The sequence below is a fragment of the Equus asinus genome, chromosome 20, assembly GCF_041296235.1.
Source record: "Equus asinus isolate D_3611 breed Donkey chromosome 20, EquAss-T2T_v2, whole genome shotgun sequence".
In the NCBI taxonomy this organism is placed as follows: Eukaryota; Metazoa; Chordata; class Mammalia; order Perissodactyla; family Equidae; genus Equus; species Equus asinus.
Genome location: NC_091809.1, coordinates 12,732,044 through 12,755,146, shown reverse-complemented (window position 1 = coordinate 12,755,146; position 23,103 = coordinate 12,732,044). Strand labels below are relative to the sequence as shown.

Genomic DNA, 23,103 nt, shown 5'->3' with positions numbered 1-23,103 from the left:
GCCCCGTGAGCAGCGGCTGCAAGGCGTGGAGCTGGCGGGGTGGGGGCGGCCCCCGGGCCTGTGGCTGCACCCTTGCCCCGGGGGGCGCCGTGTGTCTGTTGAGTCTTGAATGCCCAGAGCGCCTCTCCCACTCAGTGGCAGCTCCCTGGGCCTGAGTTCGCCCCTGTGCACAGTGGGGTGCCCTCCGCCGGGCAGACAGAGCTCCCGGGGCTGGGGACTGGGGTCCAGGATCCCAGGTGTGGACCCTGGAGTGCAAAGTCCAAGGTCTGGGATGGGGTCTGGACTGGGGACTTGGGGTTCTGGGTCAGAGATGGAGATCGACGATCCAGAGACTGGGCTTCAGTGTCTGGGGTTGGGGCCTGAGGTCTGGGTTCTGGGATCTGGAGCCCGGGGTCTGAGGCCTAAGGTCTGGGATGTAAGGTCTGCAGTCTGGGGTCCAGGCCCCGGGGTTCAGAGTCTGAGATCAAAGGGATGGGACCCCTGGGTCTGAAGATGTAGGAGCGGAGGCTGCTGACCTGGGATCTGAGGTCGGGGCTCTGAGGTCTGAGGTCTGGGGTCCCAGTTCCGGGGTCTGGGGCCTAGTATCTGAAGTATGAGGTCTAGGATCTAGGATCTGGGGTCCGAGGTCTGAGGTCTGGGATCTGGGGCCCAGGATTCTGGATCCGAGTCTGAGTGTGAGATCTGAGGTCTGAGATACGGGATCTAGAATCTGGGACCCAGGGTCTGAAGGAAAGGATCTAGAATCTGGGGCCAGGGTCTGAGATCAAGGATGTAGAATCTGGGGCTGGAGGGGGTCTGAGGAAAAGGATCTAGAATCTGGGTCCTGGGGTCTGAGGTAAAGGATCTAGAATCTGGGTCAACCTGGGTCCTAGGATCTGAGGTGAAGGATCTAGAATCTGGGACCCGGGTCTGAGGTAAAGGATCTAGAATCTTAGACCTGGGGTCTGAGGTGAAGGATCTAGAATCCGGGCCCCTGAGTCTGAGGTGAAGGATCTAGAATCTGGGACCCAGGGTCTGAGGTGAAGAATCTAGAATCTTGGACCTAGGGTCTGAGGTGAAGGATCTAGAATCTGGGACCTGGGGTCTGAGGTGAAGGATCTAGAATCTTGGACCTAGGGTCTGAGGTGAAGGATCTAGAATCTGGGACCTGGGGCCTGAGGTGAAGGATCTGGAATCCTGGACTCAGAGTCTGAGGTGAAGGATCTAGAATCTGGGACCCGGGGTCTGAGGTGAAGGATCTGGAATCTGGGACCCGGGGTCTGAGGTGAAGGATATGGAATCTGGGACCCAGGTCTGAGGTCAGGGATCTGGTAGGCGGTCCAGAGCGTGAGGGACGGGGCTCAGGACGTGCGGTCCGGGGTCTGAGGCGCCCGCTGTGGGCCGGCAGCGCGCCCCGCCCCGCCCTCCTCGTCGCCCCGCCCTCCTCGTCGCCCCGCCCCTCTCCCCGTCGCCCCGCCCTCGACAGGCCCCGCCCTCCGCGTTGCCCCGCCCCCGCCGGCCCCGCCCCGCGCCGCACCGACAAGATGGCGGCGGGTGGGAGCGGCGGGCGCGCGTCGTGCCCGCCGGGGGTCGGTCCGGGCGCTGGGGGCCCCGGGCCCAGCGCCAACGCCGCCCCCGCCCCCGGCAACGCGGCCGCCGCCGCCTCGGCCCCCGCCGCCCCCGGGCCGCCGCCGCCGCCGCCGCCGCCGCCGCCGGGCTCGGGGCCGGGCTCGGGCGCGCAGGCCGCGGCGGGCGCGGAGCGGGCGGCCGAGGAGCCGGCGGCGCGCGAGCCCGCGTACAACTGGCAGGCCACCAAGCCCACGGTGCAGGAGCGCTTCGCCTTCCTCTTCAACAACGAGGTGCTCTGCGACGTGCACTTCCTCGTGGGCAAGGGGCCCGGCGCGCAGCGCATCCCGGCGCACAGGTGGGACCGCCGGGCCGCCGGACCCCGCCCGGACCCCCGCGTCCCGGACCCCCGCATCCCCGGGCCCCCGCCATCCCGGGACCCCCGCCCCGGACCCCCGCCATCCCTGACCCCCAGCATTCCGGACCCCCGCCATCCCGGGACCCCCGGCATCCCGAACCCCCGGCATCCCGACCCCTGCGTCTCGGACCCCTGACCTGGACCCGCCACCACGGAACCCCGCCATCCCGGGACCCCCGCCCCGGACTCCCGCCATCCCGCACCCCCTCATCCCGCACCCCAGCCATCCTGGGCCCCCGCCATCCCTGACCCCCAGCATCGTGGACCCCCGCCATCCCCGGCCCCCGCCACCCCGGACCCCCGCCATCGCTGACTCCCAGCATCCTGGACCCCCGCCATCCCTGATGCCCAGCATCCTGGACCCTCACCATCTCAGACTCCCCCACCCCCCTCCCCCCGGCCCCCCTGATCCCCAGCATCCCGGGATCCCTGCCCTGGACCCACCATCCTGGAATCTGCCATCCTGGACCCCTGCATCCCGGAACCCCGCCATCTCAGATCTGCCATCCTGGACCCCTGCCCTGGACCTGCCACCCTACACCCCCAGAATCCCGGGATCTGCCACCCCAGACCCCCGCCCCGGGGCTCGCCACCCTGGGACTCACCATCCCGGATCCCCACCTGGATGCACAGCATCCCCGGGGCCCCTGCCCCCGACCCGCTATCCTGGGACCCCTGGGACCTAACCTCCCAGGCCCCCCACCCATCCTGCCCCAGTGACCTCCTGCGCCCAGTACCCCATCCTTCCCTGGTTGTGACCCCCAGGCCCCCTCCAGACTTCCCCCTCATGAACCCAGGACCCCAGACTCCCAAACCACACAACCCCCTGCCCCGTGACCCCAAGCTCTGTGACCCGCTGACCCTCCCCAGCCCCTGAACCCCTAGCCTAGGGCCTCCTCTCTGGCCAGGCCCCAGCCCTCTGCCTGGCTCCAGGGCGCAGCCGCTCCTGCTCCCTCTGACCCTGCTTCCATTGCACCCCACGACCTGGCGGGGGGAGGGCTCTGTTGAGGGAGGGAAGCGGGAGGCTTCTCAACGCTCTGCCTGGAGTGTCCCCACCCTGCTGCGAGGTCCTCCCGCCTTTCTGACGTGTGGCCTTTATCTAACCTGTACCTTCCAGATTTTTCTTTCCGGCTTTTTCTTGGTTATAACGGGGTCTAGATTCCTGCTGGCAGAAGGTTCCAGGCCCGCAGCTGGGTCCCCGGGGCCTCCTGTGGCTCGTCCCTCCCCCCTGTGTGTATTGCATCCCCCTCCCCCATCATCTGCATGGGCCTACCCCCAAAGCTGGGTGGTTTGTCTGCCAGCCCCCCCCCCCCGCCCTGCACCCGGGCCTGCTCCTAAATACTGCTCGGTCCGGTCCAGTCTCGATAGACGCTCCCCTCCTCTAGCCCACCCCCCGGCCCCCCGGGATGGGACCTGGCGTATGCAGCGAGAAACCCCACCAGTGGGGGAGTCCCGGGGTTTCTGCTTGAGTGGAGCGAGGGGGCCAGTGGGGGCCCCCCAGGCGCCGGCTGACCACAGGACTCGTACTTGATCGCACTTGGTGGCAAAGTGGGGACTCCCCGTGGGGAGCAGGAGAGGGGCCTGGCCCTGCCAAGAAGTGAGAGGGGGCAACAGGGCAGATGGTGGCCCCAGGGCCCAGGGTCTGGTGGGAAATGTAGGTTAAGTAAGAGGACAGGTGTGAGATTTAATAAGAATTTCGGAAAGCAGGCGGGAGATACGGGGTGGGGGTGGGGGTGACACCAGGCCTGACCCGCTCCAGGATCGACACCATGAGCAAGTGGCACTGAATAGGGCCAGGGGAGGGGAGCTTGAGGCTCCAGAGACCGGAGGAGCTGGGCACGTGGGAGCCACAGCAAGGCCAGAGCAGAAGGGGCGAAGGGTGCTGCAGGCCGCAGTGGCCAGATCTGCTTTGAGGGGTGGAATGGCCACAGATACTATGGGTGTCCGCAGGAGCTTGGTGGGGACCATGGAAACGGGGGCAGAGGGCTCGGCTTCTCTTTGGGGGAGGTGTGTCCCTGTGGCGTGCAGAGGCGGTGGTTTGGCAGGTGAGGGAGAGCGGGGGCTCGGATGGGGGTCCCCCAGACTCCAGGCTCAAGCATCCCGGGGTGGGGGCAGACTCGGGAGGGCCCTGTTGTTTTGGAGGGGCCGAGATGCCTGGAGAGAGATGGCCAGAGGTGACGTGGGTCTGGGGTCTGCGGCACGCAGGGGTCCGGAGCGATGGGAGTAGATGGGGTGGCCCAGGGACTGTGATAGAGGACGGGGTGCTCAGGAATGGCAGTGAGGAGCCCCCTGAAAGTGGGGTCTGGGATCAGGCTCTTGGGGGGTGCGTGCCTGACGCCCACGTTCACGTCACACCCGCCCACCTGGGGGACCTGGCCCTTCTCCTACCAGTGGCTGCACAGCTCGCGGTCCCTGCAGCCGTTGGCGGTCCCCCCGGCCCCGGAAGCCCCCTGACCTGTGTGCTCAGTGTCCGGAGGGCGTCTGGGCCAGGCTGATGGCGCTTTTCTGGTTGCTTTGCCCGGCGTCGGTGCCCCATGCTCTGTAGTCCAGGAGAGAAGCTTCTTGTTCTTTTTCTTTCTGTTCAGTCTTTGGATTGTGATTTTAAAGGCATTGGTGACATTTCCCCTGTGACAGTCATCAGATCACTGTCCAGTGAGTGACTCTGGGCTGGCTGTGCCTCAGTTTCCCCATCTGTGAGCCGGGACCGACCACTCAGACACCTCCATCCCGGGGCTGCTGGGAGGGTCGAGGAGGCGACCCAGCCGAGTGCTTGTCCAGTGGCCTGGGGCTCGTCTTCGAGACGCGCAGGCTTACATAAGGGTGGGACGGAGCCCAGCACGTAAAAGAGGGTCCGCGGCCACGCGGGTGGAGCCCAGATGGAGCACACGAGGCGGGCGGAGACCCCACTGTGCTTCCCCGAGAATTCCTAATATGGCGGGTCCTCCCCACCAGACCCAGTTCCCACCCCCTCCTGGGTGGGCTGGCCGTGGGGATGCCGGCCACCCCACCTCAGCCAGGCGGTCCAGGTCAACCTCAGGATGACGTCCTGTCGGCATCAGGGACCCCTGATGGGGAGTGACCAGAAGGGCACCTCACCGTGTTCTTGCCCAAACCCATAACCCCAGTGTTGTGGGTTGAATGGTGGCCCCCAAAAGGTGTGCCTGCGTCCTGACCCCCAGAACCTGTGAATGGGACCTCATTTGGATAAAGGGTCTCTGCAGATGTCATTAAGTTAAGGGTTTCAAGGGGCCGGCCCAGTGTTGTTAGGTTTGTGCGTTCTGCTTCTCAGCCCAGCCTGGGTCGCCCGTTTGGATCCCTGGTGAGGACCTACACACCGCTCGCCAAGCCATGCTGTGGCGGCATCCCATGTACAAAACAGAGGAAGATGGGCACGGATGTTAGCTCAGAGCCAGTCTTCCTTGGGAAAATAAAAAGGGTTTCAAGGTGAGGTCATCCTGGATTATCCGGGTGGGCCCTAAATCCAGTGACAAATGTCCCTAGACACACAGGGGAGACAGAAGAGATGGCCGTGTCACAGGGGAGGCAGAGACTGAGGGATGTGGCCACAAGCCCAGGGACTCCTGGAGTCCCCGGAAGGTGGCAGAGGCGGGAAGGGCCCTCCCCTGGAGCCTGTGGAGGGAGCGTGGCCCTGCCCACCAGGGTCTGGGACGTGTGGCCGCCAGGGCTGAGAGGGGAGTGGACTCCTGTTGGTCCGGTCACCTGGTCTGCAGGCCTGGGAACCTGGCGCGTCCAGTCGACTCATGAGAAAACCCTGACAAACTCTGGTCGGGGGACAGTGTCAGACACCCAGCCAGTCCTCAAGGCAGAGCGAGGAAAGGTGGAGGAGCCTGAGGGGGCGGCCAAATGCCACGTGGGCTCCTGGGTGGGGTCCTGAGCAGAAAGGAGACCTTAGTGTCGGAACTGGTGACGTGGGAACAAGGTCTGGGTTGACTTTGAAAAGCAGAGACGGGAGGCGCTCATGCTGGTTGCAGGAAAGGCCTGTGTGGTCTGGACCCACCTGGTCTGGAGCCAGGGCCCTGGCTTGGGGTGGTCACCTGCTGGGGCTCAGAGTGGCTGTGGACGCCAGGTGCCGGGTGACCTGGGCGTGGCGTTGGGCCTGGGACCCCAGATTAGAGGACCGTGGAAGACACTGGCCCGGTGAGCTCGGGCCTCGTTCAGAGCTGGGGGGGCCCCCCTCTGCTGAGCCCTCAGCCCGCACCCTCGCCTTCCGCTCTTCCTCCTGACCCTAATGACTGACGTCTGTCTGACGCTTGTCACTGGCTTGTCGTGAGCGGGGCCCGGCCTCCCTCCTTCCCTCGTGCCGTCCGAGTGCCCAGGAGAACGCCTGGCACGAGCGGGGCCTAGCACACGGGTGTCAGCCACCCTGCCCGCACGCACGGCTGTCCCCGTGGGGCTGCTCTGGGGAGGTGGCGGCTGTCTTTGGGGGAGTGCTTGTGCACGTGTGGCGGTCCCACAGAGTTACTGTCGAACAGCTTTATTCTGTCTTGGAAAACTTATCAACGCTGGGAAGTCTAGAAAGTGGGGCAGTCCGGGTCTGAGGCCTTCTGTTTCATCGATCCATTTGCGCATTCTCAGCCCACGAACGTTTTTTGATGACTGTGGCTTCGTGGCGTGTTTTGAGAATTTTATTCTTTGTCAAGAGTTTTTCGGTTGGTCTCATGTATTTACTCCTCCAGAATCAGTCACCCATGTAACCCGCCCTCCCTCCCTCCATCGTTGAAACATGGTGCTGGCTACAGGGGATGAGTGTGACAAAACGTCTCTTTCCCACGTTCTAGCGTGGCTCCAGCAAACCTATGTAAAGGGACAGAGCACATTGCTTCAGCGGGCCACACGGTCTCTGTCCTGACCACTGGATTCTGCCTTAGCAGCACAGATGCCCCCGCAGACAGCATGTAAAGGAATGAACATGGCTGTGTTCCAATAAAACTTTATTGACAAGAACAAGTGGTGGGCCGGATTCTGTCTGAGGGCCGCAGTTTGCCGACCCCGGGCGAGTGGTCCCTTACGATCTTTAGAATCAGTTTGTCAAGTGCTAAAGGAATTTCTGGGGGGGTTAGTCTTCCCAAAGGTACCAGGTCGGGGAGAACTGAATAGCGTTTAGAGTACGGAGTTTATTGGGAACATGTCTCTTCATTTGCTCAGGGCGTTTTTTTTGTGTGTCCTTAGGAAAGTTGTGTTGTTTTCTTCATGTTGCTCTTGCATGTTTATTGCTGAATTTTTCTGTATTTTTTGTGTGTGTTGTGAATAATCATTGTATTTTTCTAGTTGGTTCTTGCTGGAAAGCTATAGATTTTTTTTCATATATATATATGTATATATATATATAGTTTTTGTTGTTGAGGAAGATTGGCCCTGAGCTAACATCTCTGTCAGACACATTCTTCTGGAGCAGCGAGGACGCTTCTGTGCGTCCTTGTCTCCTGGGAGTTTCCCCGAGGTGTGGGGCGACGTCACCGAGTGCCGTCGGTACTGGGTTCTGGTTGGTTTGTCCTGGCAATCGTCCGCGTAGGAGGTTTATACAATCGTGTGGCCACCACCACGGCCAGTTTCAGAATGCTTCCCATCACCGGGAACGGTTCCCTCTGTCCCCTTGCAGCCGGTCCCCACTCCCACCCCGAGCCCCAGGCTGTCCCCCTTCTGCTTCCCGTCTCTCTAGTTTTGCCGTCTCTATAAAATTGCTATAACTCGAGTGAGAAATATGTCGTCTTCGGCCCGGCCCCTTTCTTTAAAGTCCTTGAGCTTCGTGCCCATGTTGCGAGTCTCCGTGGTTCGTGTCTTCTCATTGCTGGCTTCCGCCGTGTGGACGCCCGTTCACCAGGTGGCCGGCGTGTGGCTTTCCCAGTGTCGCCCGGTGCTGAGCGGTGCTCTGTGAGCGCTCGTGTGCAGATCCACGTGTGGGGATGAACACCGGGGGTGGCCTGGGCACCTCGAGGAGTAATGCTTGCTCCTGATACCGCCGAGCTGTTGTCTCAGGTGGCCGCACCGTCCCCCAGAGCCCGGGGTCCTGCCGTGTCCTCAGCCGCACAGGCGAGTCGGAACATGCTCCTTCCCTCTCTGTTTTCGGGAATACTTGGCCGAGGGCGGGTGTTACTTCTGCGTTGCTTGCTAGACTGTCCCCCGCGAAGCCATCTGGGGAAGCTTTCCTTCGTGGGAAGCTGTCTCATTACGAGCTGCTTTTCTTTACTTGCCCTGTTTGTTTCCGTTGTCTCTTTCTCCACGCGTCGGTTTCGGGCTCTGTGTCCTTCTAGGAAACAGTTCCTTTCGTCTGCGTTGCCTTCATCTGTTGACACAACGTCGTTTTAAGATCCGTTCACCTTCTTTAGGGTCTGTAGTGATGTCCCCTCTTCTGTCCCTGATTTTGGTAATTTGTACGTTTTTTTCTTGATCAGCCTAGCTAAAGTTTTAGTGATGGTTGATGTTTTTCCAGAGAGCAACCTTTTGGCTTCATTGATTTTCTTTTTCCCCCATTCCCAATCCCGTCAACTCCACTCTTGTCTTTATCATTTCCTTCCTTCTTTGGGTTTGATTTGTTCTTCACGGTCTAGATTCTTGAGATGGAAGTTACCTCATTGATTCTAGATCCTTCTTTACTAGATAATATTTACCTCTAAGTTCCGTTTTGGCTGCATCCCGTGCATTTTGATGCGTCATATTTTCTTCTTCATCCCAGTGAAGATGTTTTCTAATTTCCCTCGTGTTCCTTTGGCCCACAGGTTACTTAGAAGCGTGTTTGCTTTCCAAATATTGGGGGATGTCTCAGACTTCTTCTGTCGTCGATCGGTGAGCTAATTCCTCTGTGTCTGGAGCACGTGCTCTGACTGGTGGCAGCCCCTTTGTGTGTTTGCATCATTTTGCACGCGGTCTGTCCCGGAGAGGGTTCCACATGCCCTGAAGAAGAATGTGCCTCCTGCAGCTGTGGGGTCGAGGGCGCCGTGAAGGTGGGTTCAGTCAGGTCGCCTGATGGGGCTGTTCTGTCCATGTCCTTGCTGGCATTCTGGCTGGTTCTGTCCGTCTCTGAGAGTGAGGCCTGGAAACCTCTGACCATAATAGTTGAATTTCTCCTTTTCACACTCAGTCCCTGCTTGGCATCTTTGGGGACTCTGTTCCTAGGTGTGGGGACGCTGGTCACTGGTACCTGGTCCTGGCGTGCTGACCATCTGCTCCTTGGGAATGCCCGTTCCCTGGGAATGTGCCCCGTCTGACCGTCTGTCCTGTCTGGTGTGAGTGCAGCCGCTCCGGCTCCCCCACGGCTTCTGTCGGTCCCGCGTGTCTGTTCCCGTCTTCCCACTTTCATCCCTGTGTTGTCGGAGGCTAGGCGCTGGTGCGTGTCCTTCTCAGGCCCGCGGTGTCCGCCCGTCCCATCTCTGGCGACGTGAGCCCTGGTCATGGCATAGGGTGGCGTCTGCGAGTTTCTGCACCGTACCGTCACCACCGTCCCTGTTCATAAGTCTTCCCGCGTCGACGTTGAGACCGCAGACATCCCGTTTCTCCTGCTTCTGCCCGTGGTTGTGGCATCTGGGGTGGTGCTTCTCCCTGGAGGCAGCCTTTGCTCTGGTCTTTGATTTGCAGCGATGCTCTGCTTCCGTTGCCCCGTCTGCGTTTGTTAGCTGGAGTTCCCAGAGGAGGAGCCGGCCCTTCTCCCGAGTCGTCTGTCCATTCGGTTATTGACTTGTGTCCCCCTGGGCTCGTGGCCACGTGTTTCATCCTGGGTGGTCGTCCAGCACGATCACTGTTTCGTTGCTCATCTTGTCCCGGATTTGGCCGTTGGGGACCTTGGAGGTGGCTCCTGTGTCCCTTCAACCTTCCCCGCCATGTTGGGAGCTCTCCTCTCCTTGCTGACCCCCAGGGCACCCCCAGCTCGTCCTGTCCTTTCCCTGCCCGGCCCTGGATCGGCCGTTTCTCCAGGGAGCCTGGTTCCCGTCCGTGGAGGACGGGCTTTTGATCCAAGACCTGGACGCTGCTGCTGGGCTGTCACTGCTGAGAGGCCCCCCGAGCCGACGCTGGGAGGGGACTTACTGCCCGCTGGGTGTATTCCTGTGTCTGTCTGTCCCTCCATCCATCCGTCCAGCCACCCACCCATGAGACCGTCCTGAGACCCCGCCTGCGGTCAGCCCCGTGGAAGTCCTCCTCGCCCCGTTTGTAGCCCTTTCTCCCGCGGTGAGAGCCTGGCTTCCTTCTCCGCGACGTGTCTGCTTAGTCGTGTGACCCTGGACTATTCTTGAGGTTGCGTCGGAGTGCGGCCCCTCTCCTGTGAGGAGCACACTTGCTAACTCGAGTGCGGCGTGCTGGACGGTTCCGTTTGCCTTCACCTGGTTTCCAAAGCCACTTAGGTGGCCTTTTCTTCCCTGCCCCCTCAGGGTAGTGGGTCACCGTGTCCTTTTTAAATTTTCAAATTGTGGTAAAATACACATAGCATAAAATTCACCATCCTGGGGCCACCCCGGGGCCGAGTGGTGAAGTCCGCGCTCTGCTTCTGCGGCCCAGGGTTTCGCTAGCTGGGAGCCTGGGCGTGGACATGGCACTGCTCGTCAGGCCATGCTGAGGCGCCATCCCACATGCCACAACTGGAAGGACCCACAACTAAAAAATACACCACTGTGGACCCGGGGGCTTTGGGGAGAAAAAGGAAAAATAAAAATCTTAAAAAAAAAAATCACTGTCCTCACCATGTTTAAGCGCACAGCTCAGCGGCATGAAGCACATTCACGTTGCTGTGCAGCCATTCCCTCCATCCGTCTCCAGAACTTTCCATCTCCCCAAACTGAAGCTCTGTCCCCATGAAGCACTGACTCCCACCCCTCCCCCAGCCCCTGGCCCCCCATCTACCTTCTGTCTCTGTGGCTGTGGCTCCTCTGGGGACCTCCTATGAGTGGACCATACAGTGTGTGTCCCTCTGTGTCTGGCTCATGTCACTGAGCATCACGTCCTCAGGTCCATCCACTTTGGAGCAGGTATCAGGACCTCCTTCCTTTTCATGGCTGCGTAATATTCCAGGCTGTGGGTGGATGGGCATGTTTTGTTTGTCTACCTGTCTGCTGATGGACACTGGGTTGTCCCCCTCTGGCTGCTGTGGACACACTGCCAAGGGCACGGGGGTGCAGGTTTTGCGTGGCTGTGTGCTCACTGCTCTCAGGTACACACCCAGGGGTGGAATGCCAGGTCGCTTGGGAACTCCATGTCCGACCACCCCTGGAGCCTCCAGACTGTTCTCACAGCGGCTGCACGTCCTCTGTCCCCACCAGCGTGCCCGAGTGCCTGATTTCACCATATGCTCCTCGACTCTTGTTGTTGTCCATGTTTTTATTCTAGCCGCCCTCGTGGGTGAGGTGCCGTCTCACTGTGGCTTGATTTGCGTGGATTGTTACGTTTTTGGAGGTGGGAGGAGAGGGGAGGGTGGAAGACACATGGGGAGGCCAACCGGGTGCCGGGCGGGGCCTCCGGTGGTGGGAGGCAGGAGCGAGCGCAGGCACCGAGGGCTGTGCTGGTGGCTGGAACCTGACGACCCTGGGGGCATCTGACCAGGAGGGGCCGGGTGGGCCGGGCGTGGGTGCAGGGGCCTTGGAGGTGGGGCCCACCTGCCTCGGACCTGCCAGCCTTTGCAGGGCCTGCGGTTTGTCAGCGCGTCCACCACCAAGGGCCCCGAGGGTGCGTGAGGCCCTTGGCCGCCCCGTCGGTGGCTCTGCAGGACCCGCGCCGGGCCCAGGTGGGCCGCTTCCCCTTTCCGCCTTTGCATCGTTTCCCCCGCAGGAGAGCGAGGTGCTTTTTTAAGCGTAGAAAGAAGGGCGAGCAGGAAGGCGCTTTATTTATGGAGCTTGTGTGGGAGGGCGTCATGGGGCCTGGGGACCCGGCTGCTGTTCTGAATGGACGGGGCGGGGGTGGTGATGCAGGTGAGGCGGCAGCTAGATGGGCACGAGTGCCTTGGGCCGGGAACGCACAGGCCTTCGTCCTCTCCCAGCTCTGGAGCCCGATGCTTGAGAGCCAGGGGGGCAGGGCCGCTCCCCCCCGAGGCTCCTGGGGAGGGTCCTTCCTGCCTCTTCCAGCCTCTGGGGCCCCCGCGTCCCTGGGCTTGTGGCTGTGTCACCCCCCTCTGCCTCCGTCTTCATGTGGACTTCTCGTCTGTGTGTGTGAGTGAGTGTGCAAGTGAATGAGCGTGCGAGTGCGTGGACGTTGGCGGAGCGGCAGAGGCCTGGGCCATTCTGTCCCCGGGGAATGACCTCCCTCTGGCCTCGTGTTGCTCTTGACCGTGGAATCGCCTGTCGCCCCTCAGCCTCCTCCAGCAGCATCCGCCGCCGGGCACTGGCAGAGCGTCCCAGCCGTGTGCCCCTGGGCTCTGGGGCGGGTGCACTGGCCCCTAGATGGCTCTGGACAGCGCCTGGGCACCGGGGTGCCACGTGGAGGGTAACCGGCTCTTCTCTGACCACCAGGTTCGTGCTGGCCGTGGGCAGCGCCGTCTTCGACGCCATGTTCAACGGAGGAATGGCCACCACGTCCACCGAGATCGAGCTGCCCGACGTGGAGCCGGCCGCCTTCCTGGCGCTGCTCAAGTAAGCCATGTGGGCCCTTCACCCCGCGGCCGGCGAGCCTGGCGTCTCAGTCTACAGACGGCTCAGGAGGGAATGAAACCCGCGGGACAGCGCTCCCAGAGCCCTGGCTCCCCGGAGATTTCTAGAACTCGCCTCCACAGTGAGAGGGGCTCTGGAGACCCCATTTTTATTTTTATCAAGGTGTAATTCACATACCACACAATTCACCCAAAGTGTGTAATTCAGTTGCTTTCAGTATATTCACAGTGTTGTCCAGCTATCACCACTATCCAATTCCAGAGCATTTCCATCCCCCCAAAATCAGCCGCGTGCCCATCAGCATCCCCCCACCCCCTCCCAGCCCCTGGCCCCCACGAACCCACTCTCTGTCTATGGATCTGCCTGTTCTGGACGTTTCCCGTCCATGGGGTCACACGCCGTGTGTCCTTCTGTGTCTGCTTCTCTCCCCGAGCGTCGTGGGTTCAGGTCCGTCCACGTGCCGTGTGGATGTGAGTCCCCCATTTTGATCCTTTGTAGTCAACAGAGATTTTAAAGAAGTGGCATGAGGTGAGAGTTTTGAATCCACCTGTATTTTCCTTTTTGAGCGTCAGAACTTTTCTCAAGTGCTTTACAAGCCCCGTGAGAGCCTGGGGTGGGGGCTGCGCCCGGGCCGCAGGAAACAGCGCCCGCCTGCCCGGGGCGGAGGAGGGGAACAGCAGGCAGCGCGAGGGGCCGGGCCGCCACCCTCCGTGCTCAGCTGGGCACGATCCTCCCGCCTCTGGACTTTAAAGATTATCCCGAACGGTTAAGACAGCCCTTTAGATGTACAGTTGATTTTTCGCTTCTGATTATAAAAATGGCATAAGCTCACGCCCAAAAACACTTTTTTAAGAAAATACCGAGAACTGTAAATGAAAAAGTGGAGCTCCACTCATCCTCTCCCCGCGCAGACAAGCACCATGGGCTGGCGGCTGGTCCTGCCCGGCTGGCTCGTGCCGCGCTCGTGTCCTGTGCTCGCGGCCCCCTCTGCCCCATCGTGTCGCCGTCCCCGCTTTCCTCAGCCCGCGTCCAGCATTCGCCGCCGGGGATCATTTTGTTCCGGCCGCTTCCGTCCGTGGACGCCCCATCATCCTCGCCTCCATCCGGTGATGTTGGACTCCGGGGCCGGTCCCAGCATCCGCGATTACAGACTGCTCTCTGGGACACCTCATTCATCCGTCTGACCTCCCTCCTCAGGTCCTTCGCTCGACCAGGGTCCCGCGGGCCGCCGGGGGAAATGTCCTGGGCCGTGCGGCCATGTGGGCTCCACCCCCATGACTCGCCTGGCCGCCGTCACTGCGGAAGCAGCCGTGGGCGATTTGTAACCTGCGTGGGGCTGCGTGTCAGGAAAACTTTATTTACAAAAACAGGAGACAAAACCACAATGAGATGCCACTTCACACCCAGCAGGACGACTGTTATTAAAAAAATGGAAAACGACAAGAGCTGGTGAGGGTGTGGGGAAGTTGGGACCCTTGTGCATGGCTGGCGCGAATCTGAAATGGGGCAGCCTCTGTGGAAAGAATCTGGAGGTTCCTCAAAAACTTACTCAAGAGATGTATGATCCAGCAGTCTGTGTCCTGGGTACGTCCCCAAGGGAAGTGGGAGCAGGGACTCGGATCTCTGCATGCCATGTCCACAGCAGCGTGATTCACAGACTAAAGGTGGAAGCACCCCCAAGTGTCCATCCACAGATGATGGACATACACATCTAGACGCTGGAATATTACGCAGCCTTGAAAAGGAAGGAGGTCCTGACGCCTGCTCCCATGTGGACGGACCCTGAGGACGTGATGCTCAGGGACATGAGCCAGACACAGAAGGACACACACTGTGTGGTCCACTCACAGGGGGTCCCTGCAGGAGCCACATCCACAGAGACAGAAAGTGGATGGGGGGCCAGGGGCTGGGGGAGGGGTGGGAGTCAGTGTTTCATGGGGACAGAGCTGCAGTTTGGGGAGATGGAAAGTTCTGGAGACAGAGGGAGGGGATGGTTGCACAGCAACGTGAATGTGCTTCATGCTGCTGAGCTGTACCCTGAAAATGGTGAGGACGGTGGATGGTATGTATACTTTATCATAATTTAAAAAATAAAAGAAAATGATATCCGTTAAAAAAAATCAAAACGCAAACCAGGTGGCAGGTTGCGGTTTGCTGGCCCCGCCTCAGGCACAGCTCAGGCAGCGGCCCGTCGCAGGCCGTTCTCCGTCTCCGTGCCCCTCTCCATCCCTCTCGGTTTTGATAATGTTGCGGGGTTGCCCCCCGAGAGGGTCGGCACTGTCACCATTGGGACACCCGCCACTGGCGTGAGGGGCTCACCCGTCTCCTCTGCACTGATGGCCTGTCCCCATTGCAGGGTCCCCTCCGGCACTGCGGACAATGGGGCTGGGTCATTCTCTGTGGGGTCGCCCTGGGTGCCTGGGGCGTGAGCAGCATCCCCGGCCTCCTTGGCCCGTGGTCTCCCTGACCCCGCGGGATTCCACCTGCTGTGTTGGGGTCGTGCCTGGGCTTCCAGCGCATTCTGGGGGGCCTGGGACCCAGGAGCGGGCGTGTCTGCCGCTGCTCTGCGCCGTGTTCACTCCAGCCGAGCCCGGCCTCACAGGGAGCCAGGGCCGCGGGGTCTGAGCGCGTCTGTGACTCGGGCTGGCCCCGCTCCTGACATTACCTGGCGCCCCGAGCTTTGCGTCAGGCCTGACGTCCGGTGCGGAGGCTAGGGGACCTCTCCACGTCCCAGGGCAGATCCTACGGTGCCACGGGGGCCCTGGCGTGGGGACAGGAGCAGGCCTGCCTGCCGTGGGGCTGCGTTTCCCGGGTGGAGTGTGGGGCTTTTCCCGGGATGTCTTTGCCAGGTCACGTTGCAGGTCAGAGGGCAGCAGCTGCTGCTCTGGAGGGGCCCTCCGGGCCGGGCTGAGCTGAGGTCCCACCAGCTGCCGGGGCCGGGCTGGGTGGCTCCTGCCTCATGGCCGCTACCCCTCCAGGTTCCTCTACTCGGATGAGGTTCAGATCGGGCCCGAGACGGTCATGACCACGCTGTACACGGCCAAGAAGTACGCGGTGCCGGCGCTCGAGGCCCACTGCGTGGAGTTCCTGAAGAAGAACCTGCGCGCCGACAACGCCTTCATGCTGCTCACGCAGGTGCGGGGCCAGGACGGGGAAGGGGGACGGGACAGGGGACCGGGGGTGGGGGACCAGGGAAACGGAGCTGGGGCACGAGATAGATAGGGGCACAAGGGTGACAGCGGGCTGGAGGGCCGGGGGCTGGGGCACGAGATAGATAGGGGCACAAGGGTGACAGCGGGCTGGAGGGCCGGGGGCTGGGGCACGAGATAGGGGCACAAGGGTGACAGCGGGCTGGAGGGCCGGGGGCTGGGGCACGAGATAGGGGCACAAGGGTGACAGCGGGCTGGAGGGCCGGGGGCTGGGGGTCCTGGGGGGATTCTGAGGTTTTGCCCCTTAAATTTTGCTCCAGGATGAGCCCCCTCACCCCCGACCCCAGTCGCATCCCCATGGGCTTTCCAGGTCGCCGTCCATCCGCTTGGTGGCGGCAGGGATGTGCTGACGGCTCCCGGGGCGTCGTGATGGGTTTTGGGGGCGGGCATGGGGTTTCTCCAGGGAGCCCCCTCGGGCTCTGTGTGGACGGACCGGCTGCGGTGGGGCCAATGCAGCCACGGGGGCCAGGAGGCCGGGAAGGCTGGGGACGGGGCAGCCCGGGCGTGGGGGCGCCCCCTCCCAGGCGGTCACAGCCCCACAGGCCAGATCTGCAGACCCCTCGCAGAGGTGGCACCTGGGCTTCAGCATTGACCGGCCGCTCACTGAGTCGCCCTAAAGGGCCTGAGCCAGGACTGTTACGGGGCCGCCCGGCCATCTGCTGAGGGGCAGCCTCAGGGGGCGTCCAAGCTGGGCCCCAGCAGAGCGCAGGGCAGAGGGCGTGGGGGCTCGCTGCCCACCAGCGTCCCGGGCAGAGAGACCAGAGTCTCCTCCATCCCCGGCCTGCCAGAGCACGAGTCCCTCATGGAGCGGCTGCACCCTGACCCTGGGACGGTCAGGCTCGGGCTCCCGTGTCCTGCCGGTCACTTGTGGCCCTCTCCCCGGTGGCTCCAGCCAGCCCCGAGGGGACTGCGCACATCTCCTGGGTCCATCCTGTCTGCTGTCCCCCACTCGGGCCTGACCTGCGGGGGACGCGGCGTTAGCGGTGCTGGCAGGCCCGGAGGGGGTCGTGCACGTGGTGGGCCCCGGTGCGTTACCGCGAGGCTGGGAACTTGGAGGGAGAACGTGTCACCGGCTCCCAGGCTGACACCCGGGCCGACATGCAGGCCCGGGAGCGGGCGCTGAGCCTGGGGCGGTGGTGCTGCCGCGCTCTCCCCGCAGGCGCGCCTGTTCGACGAGCCGCAGCTCGCCAGCCTGTGCCTGGAGAACATCGACAAGAACACGGCCGACGCCATCACCGCCGAGGGCTTCACGGACATCGACCTGGGTAGGGCCGGCGCGGGGGGCTGCCGCGGGGTCCGCCCACCCTGTGGCAGTCAGCGATGCCCACGCGGAGTCCCCGGCCAGGCGCCCGCTGACCGGCTGTCCCCATAGACACGCTGGTGGCTGTCCTGGAGCGGGACACCCTGGGCATCCGGGAGGCACGCCTGTTCAACGCCGTCGTGCGCTGGTCGGAGGCCGAGTGTCAGCGCCAGCAGCTGCAGGTGACGCCTGAGAACAAGCGGAAGGTTCTGGGCAAGGCGCTGGCCCTCATCCGCTTCCCACTGATGACCATCGAGGAGTTCGCTGCAGGTAACGGGCAGGGGGGCGAGGCCGCTCCAGAGCCCGACCCCCAGGGACCCCGCGTGTGACTCCGTCGCGTGTCCTGGCTGTGTGTCCACCACACGAGCCCGCTGCCAGGGACACGCATGTGCTCCATGTGCTGCTGACAGACCCGCCGTGTCCTCGGGAGCTGGGACCCTGCCTGAGCGTGTGAACCTGGAACGACCCCTGGTGCCGCCCTCCTGTGTCTCTGTGTCCCCTTCCTCTGTCTCGCTGTCCACATGTATGTGTTGAGTGCCCCGGCCACTGAGGGTCCCTGTCTTGGGCTCGTGTCCTGGGGGCCGGACTCTGGCGTCAGCGTCCGTTACGAGCCCCATGAAGGGGTGGGAAGTGGCCGCAGCTGCAGGCCTGGGGCTCGGGGCCAGTATGGGGTGGCCCTGCCCGTGCCCCCACCCTGTGTGGATGCATACTTCCTGGGGCCACGCAGGCCTGGAAGGTTCTGGACGGGGCTCTGTGACGCAGCCCTGTGGCCAGTGCACACCCACCGTCCTGTCTCTCCTGGGTCTGCACTGCCCTGTTCCCACCAGTCTTAGGGTCACCGCATTTAGCAACACAGCAAACAGATAACTTTCTAGAATGTGTCCCCCAGGCCTCGGCTGGGGCACTTGCCCCATGGGTCAGTCGCCTTTGACCTGAGATCACATGTGCCTGGAATCCTGCGTGTGTCTTATCCGGCGGCCCGCCGTGTGCACAGCGCCAGAGTGATGCCTCAGAGACTGTCCGTGTGCTCTGGGGTCACTCACTCATCAGACACTGAGGGAGCCTCCCTTGGCCCAGGCCCCGGCAGTGCGTGGTGACCGGGGCAGCCTGGGCACTGTGATATCGGGGCGGGTCGCTTGCTGTTGTGGGGCCGTCTTGGGCACTGTGGGGGTTGGACAGCATCCCTGGCCCCCACCGATTCCAGGAGCACCCAACTTGTGATGACCACAGATGTCCCCAGATGGGGCCCAGTGTCCCCCGGGGGCCAAAATTCCTAGTGAGAGCTCTGGGCGACAGGGTCCGACTGTCCCAACCTAAGACACCTCCTGCTCCAGCCTGGCCTGCACCCCCAAAACCACTCTCCTTGCAGCGCTCCCCCCAGGTCTCAGGCCCCTGTGACACCACCTGCCAAGAAGGACTGTCCCCTCGTCCTCAGAATGGAGCCTGTGCTGCCCCCCACTGCCCCCCCTTGCCAGCACCAGGAGGGACAGTGTGTGTGTCCTGTGGGTCTGCGTTGGGCCTGGTGGCCCTGTCTCTGAGCCAGCAGGGGGCGCCCACGGGCCCCGGCCCTTTGTCACGCTGTGTCAGAGTCCCCACTTAGGATGTCCACGTGACAACCGGAGAAAGCAGACGTTTGAAGCCCGTCTCCCTGGCGGGCGGCGGTCGAGCCTGCCCTGTGTATCCTTTCTGCGTCTTCTCTGCAGAGATTAAAGGCGACAGTGGTTAACGTTCTGAACTCCATTTCGTATCTTGCTTGTCCCCGACCCCGTTCCCCCGGGTGAGGCTCGCGTGTTGGCTCGGAGCACTGCCCCGGCCGACCTCGCGCGGAAACGCGTTCAAAGCTGGTAAATGAGCGAGTCTTGTGAACTCGAGGACCGTGTGGGGCAGGCCGTGTCCTGCGCTCTGTCCTCCTGGCAGAGGCGTGACGGGCAGGGGTGTGTGTGAGGTTCCCGGCCCCTGATTTCCACCCCTGTGGCCCAGCGGCCCCCAGCCCTACCTGTGACCCCCCTGTCGCATCTCTGCATCTGTTTCCCCCTCCCGGACCTGTCATCTCTCCGTCTGTGGAAGCCCCTCTCAGCCCCCCGCCAGGAGCACTGACTGCTTCTAGCCGCCAGTCGCCCCTCGGCCGCTGATGGCCCTGTGTGGGGACGGACAGGGCGGCCACCTGCTCTGTGAACCAGGGGTGACCCCAAAAGGTAGTCCGCGAGGGGTGGCGGCCCCAGTGGAGGCAGGAGACCTGGGGCAGGGAGGGGGCTTGGCCCAACGAGCCAGGAATCAGCGCGTCAGCCGTCGTCTGCGCGGGACCCTCCCCAAAAGCCAGGCGCCCCAACCCCTAACGTTTGTAGGGAATCCGACGTCACCTCTGAGACGCCGCGGACGAGCCGCCCGTCCCGGCATTGGGGGTCTCCCCGCCCTCGGGCTCACCCCGCGGCCCTGCCGCGCCGACGCTCCGCCCCCTGTGCCCGCAGGGCCCGCGCAGTCGGGCATCCTGGTGGACCGCGAGGTGGTCAGCCTCTTCCTGCACTTCACCGTCAACCCCAAGCCGCGCGTGGACTTCATCGACCGGCCGCGCTGCTGCCTCCGCGGGAAGGAGTGCAGCATCAACCGCTTCCAGCAGGTGGAGAGCCGCTGGGGCTACAGCGGCACCAGCGACCGCATCAGGTGCGCGGCCGCGGCCGGGGCCGGGGTGGGGGCCGGGGCGGCGGACACGCCCTGGGGGCGCCGGCCGTGCTCTCGCGGCCTCCGGGAGTCCAGCGTCCCGTCCTCCGTCCGCGGCAGGTTCTCGGTCAGCAAGCGCATCTTCGTGGTCGGCTTTGGGCTCTACGGCTCCATCCACGGGCCCACGGACTACCAAGTGAACATCCAGGTGCCGCCCGCGCCCGGCCTCGCCCAGGTCCCCCCGCGCACCCCGCCCCCAGGTCCCGGCCCCGCCCAGGTCCCCCCGCGCGCCCCGCCCCCGGGCCCCGGCCCCGCCCAGGTCCCCCCGCGCGCCCCGCCCCCAGGTCCCGGCCCCGCCCAGGTCCCCCCGCGCGCCCCGCCCCCGGGCCCCGGCCCCGCCCAGGTCCCCCCGCGCGCCCCGCCCCCAGGTCCCGGCCCCGCCCAGGTCCCCCCGCGCGCCCCGCCCCCGGGCCCCGGCCCCGCCCAGGTCCCCCCGCGCGCCCCGCCCCCAGGTCCCGGCCCCGCCCAGGTCCCCCCGCGCGCCCCGCCCCCGGGCCCCGGCCCCGCCCAGGTCCCCCCGCGCGCCCCGCCCCCAGGTCCCGGCCCCGCCCAGGTCCCCCCGCGCGCCCCGCCCCCAGGTCCCGGCCCCGCCCAGGTCCCCCCGCGCACCCCGCCCCCAGGTCCCCCCGCGCACCCCGCCCCCGGGCCCCGGCCCCGCCCAGGTCCCCCCGCGCGCCCCGCCCCCGGGCCCCGGCCCCGCCCAGGTCCCCCCGCGCGCCCCGCCCCCAGCCCCCGCCGCCGTCCCACCCGTCTCAGCGCCGCTCTGCTCTGTGTCCCGCCCCTGTGATGCGAGGGGTGTTCCACAGTCCGCGGGACCCTGGGCCCTGCCTCCCCGGCCCCCGTCGGGCTCCTCGCGGGTCCCAGGCTGAACCCGCTCCGGACCTGGGGTGGGGCTCTGCCCTCGCCCGGCCTCGGTGCGGTCCCGCGGGTGAGCGCCCGTCCCTGCCCCGCAGATCATCCACACGGACAGCAACACCGTCCTGGGCCAGAACGACACGGGCTTCAGCTGCGACGGCTCGGCCAGCACCTTCCGCGTCATGTTCAAGGAGCCGGTGGAGGTGCTGCCCAACGTCAACTACACGGCGTGCGCCACGCTCAAGGTGCGCCGGCCGACCCGACCCTGGAGCCCCTCCCCGGGCCACACCCCATCCCGACTCGGAGCCCTGAACCCCATCCGGGACCCCCACCTCGACCCTGGTCCCCAGACCCCACCCTGGACCCCGGCTCCACCCCGATCCTGATGACCCGGGGCCTCGGCCCCCGACTGCCCTCCCACTGGCCACCTCAGGGCTGGGCGGCCGGGAGGGGCAAGGGCCTCGCACGCCTGGAGGGCCGCTGCCCTGAGGCCCCGACACCTGGGTGGGGCTGCTGCCCCCACGCTGGCCATCCGCCCCAGCCCCTCCCCGGCCTGCTGGGGCCCGGCCCCGCGGGGTCCTCACCTCGCCGTGACCCCACCCCGGCAGGGCCCGGACTCCCACTACGGCACCAAGGGCCTGCGCAAGGTGACCCACGAGTCGCCCACGACGGGGGCCAAGACGTGCTTCACCTTCTGCTACGCGGCCGGGAACAACAACGGGACGTCCGTGGAGGACGGCCAGATCCCCGAGCTCATCTTCTACACCTAGGCCGCCCGCGCCGCCCCGCGCAGGGAGCCAGGCTGCCGGGCTTCCCCAGGACTCAGCGGGCAGACTGGCCCGCGCCCGCCCCAAGCCGAGGCTCCGCCAGGTCCCTGGGTGGGGCGTCCCCCGTCCCTGCGGCCGCCGGAGCCAGGCCTCGCGTGGGACGTCGCCTCCTGTCTGTCCTGTTAGCTGCACACGGCAGTGCATCCTGGATCCCCGTTTCTGCGGGAGGAGACGGTGTGTGGGGGGCGCTCCTCCCGCGTCTCGGTGGGCTCTTGGGTCCCTTTTGTTCTGGTCCGTTCACTGCGGACGCTCAGGCCACCGTGACCCCGGGCCCCGGGCCGCCGGCCTGAGCCCTGGAGAGTGAGACTCGTGGGGGGGCTCAGCCCCTCGAGGCCCTGCAGGCCCCCCAGGGCCCAGCCTCGGGCCGCCCCCGCCGGCCCCTGCAGCTGGGCGCACAGGCCCCACCCTGTCTGCCGGGCGGACGCCACGCCCCGACGGCCACCGCACCCGTGGTCCTGGCGCCCGTGGTCCTGGCGCCGCTGCCCCACCAGGGAGCGCTGTGCCCGGACGCCTGGAGGGCGCAGCCCCTGCTGCCCCCCCACCCCCCATGTCTCCGCCCCAGGGATTCCTTCTGGAACCTGTGTCCCCGAAGCCGTGAAAGGTGTGCCCTCCTCACGCCGCGCCCCAAAATGATTTTTTTTAATAAAGGAAAGAAACACCCCCCGACCCGCGTGCTTCTTCCTGGGGAGCGGCGGCCCGGCCCCCCTCTGCGGTCGCCTGCCCCTGGGATCGCCGCTCCCCACACAGACTTCCGCCCGGGCCTCGGGAGCGCGGGGAGCACGGGGGTTCAGGACTCTCCCTGTGCCCTCCATCCTCCTCCGCACCAAACCTCTGGGCTCCTGGCCTGCTCCTCTGTGCAGCAGCAGGGGCCCCGGGGACACCACGGGGCTGTGCCGGGAGGGGACCCTGTGGGCTCTGCCTGGGGACCTGGGGCTGCACCTGGCACGATGCAGCCGCGCCCAGCAAGGTCCCGCTGGGCGCCCGGCCGCCCTGTGCGTGGGCGGGAACCTGGTACTGCCAGTTGCCATGACAATGGCCAGCATCCTGCAGAAGTCACAGAGTGAGCTGAGAAACAGCACATGGAGACGCACCCACGCCTGTTCAGAAATCGGAGCTACCGGAAGTCGGGTGTTGAAGACAGCAGAGCAAACGGCGGACAAAACAGACTCGGTGACGGAGAATGTCAACAGCGTGGGGACACATCTGCATCTGACGTTCCGGAAGATAGGCCATCTGTAAGGAAGCGCCCAGGGGCTCGGCGCACAGAAGACGGGATTAGGGAACCAGAGAACCAGGCGATAGAAAATGGCCCAGGTGAAGACAGTGGCCGGGAGGGGAGGGGACCGAGAGGGGAGCTGAGGAGATGGAGACGCGGAGGAGGGGAGGACGCAGGGTGGGCACAGGCCGTGCTTGACAGGGGGGAGCCGAGGATTTTCCAAAATGAATCAAGACATCAATCCACATAGTTAAAAATCTCCGTGACCCACACCGGGATTACAGAAAAGTCACATACAGTCAAACTGCTGAAAAGCCAAGGAAAAAACCCTCAAAGCAGCCAGGAGGAAGAAAGGGCTCCCAAACCAGAGTTCTGTGCGCTTCAAAAATGAGAGTGAGGATGAAAGACTCACAGAGTCCAAAGGAAACG

The 23,103-nt window shown here is 64.2% G+C and overlaps 1 protein-coding gene across 1 annotated transcript; it reads left to right on the top strand.

The window, feature by feature from the left end:
* The first annotated feature begins 1,511 nt into the window (after nucleotides 1–1,511).
* On the top strand, nucleotides 1,512–22,123 carry BTBD2 (BTB domain containing 2). The gene is made up of 9 exons (XM_070491659.1): nucleotides 1,512–1,903; nucleotides 12,412–12,531; nucleotides 15,528–15,684; nucleotides 16,918–17,023; nucleotides 17,131–17,328; nucleotides 19,527–19,719; nucleotides 19,837–19,924; nucleotides 20,730–20,876; nucleotides 21,240–22,123. Exons 1-9 carry the CDS (start codon nucleotides 1,524–1,526, stop codon nucleotides 21,399–21,401), a joined length of 1,551 nt encoding a protein of 516 aa, XP_070347760.1. The 5' UTR covers nucleotides 1,512–1,523; the 3' UTR covers nucleotides 21,402–22,123.
* Nucleotides 22,124–23,103: the final 980 nt, after the last annotated feature.

Coding starts and splice junctions, on each gene's coding strand:
- BTBD2 (XM_070491659.1), top strand. CDS start 1,524: ATGGCGGCGGGTGGGAGCGGCGGGCGCGCGTCGTGCCCGCCGGGGGTC. Junction 15,685..16,917: donor CCTTCATGCTGCTCACGCAG/GTGCGGGGCCAG, acceptor CTCTCCCCGCAG/GCGCGCCTGTTCGACGAGCC. Junction 17,024..17,130: donor CTTCACGGACATCGACCTGG/GTAGGGCCGGCG, acceptor CTGTCCCCATAG/ACACGCTGGTGGCTGTCCTG.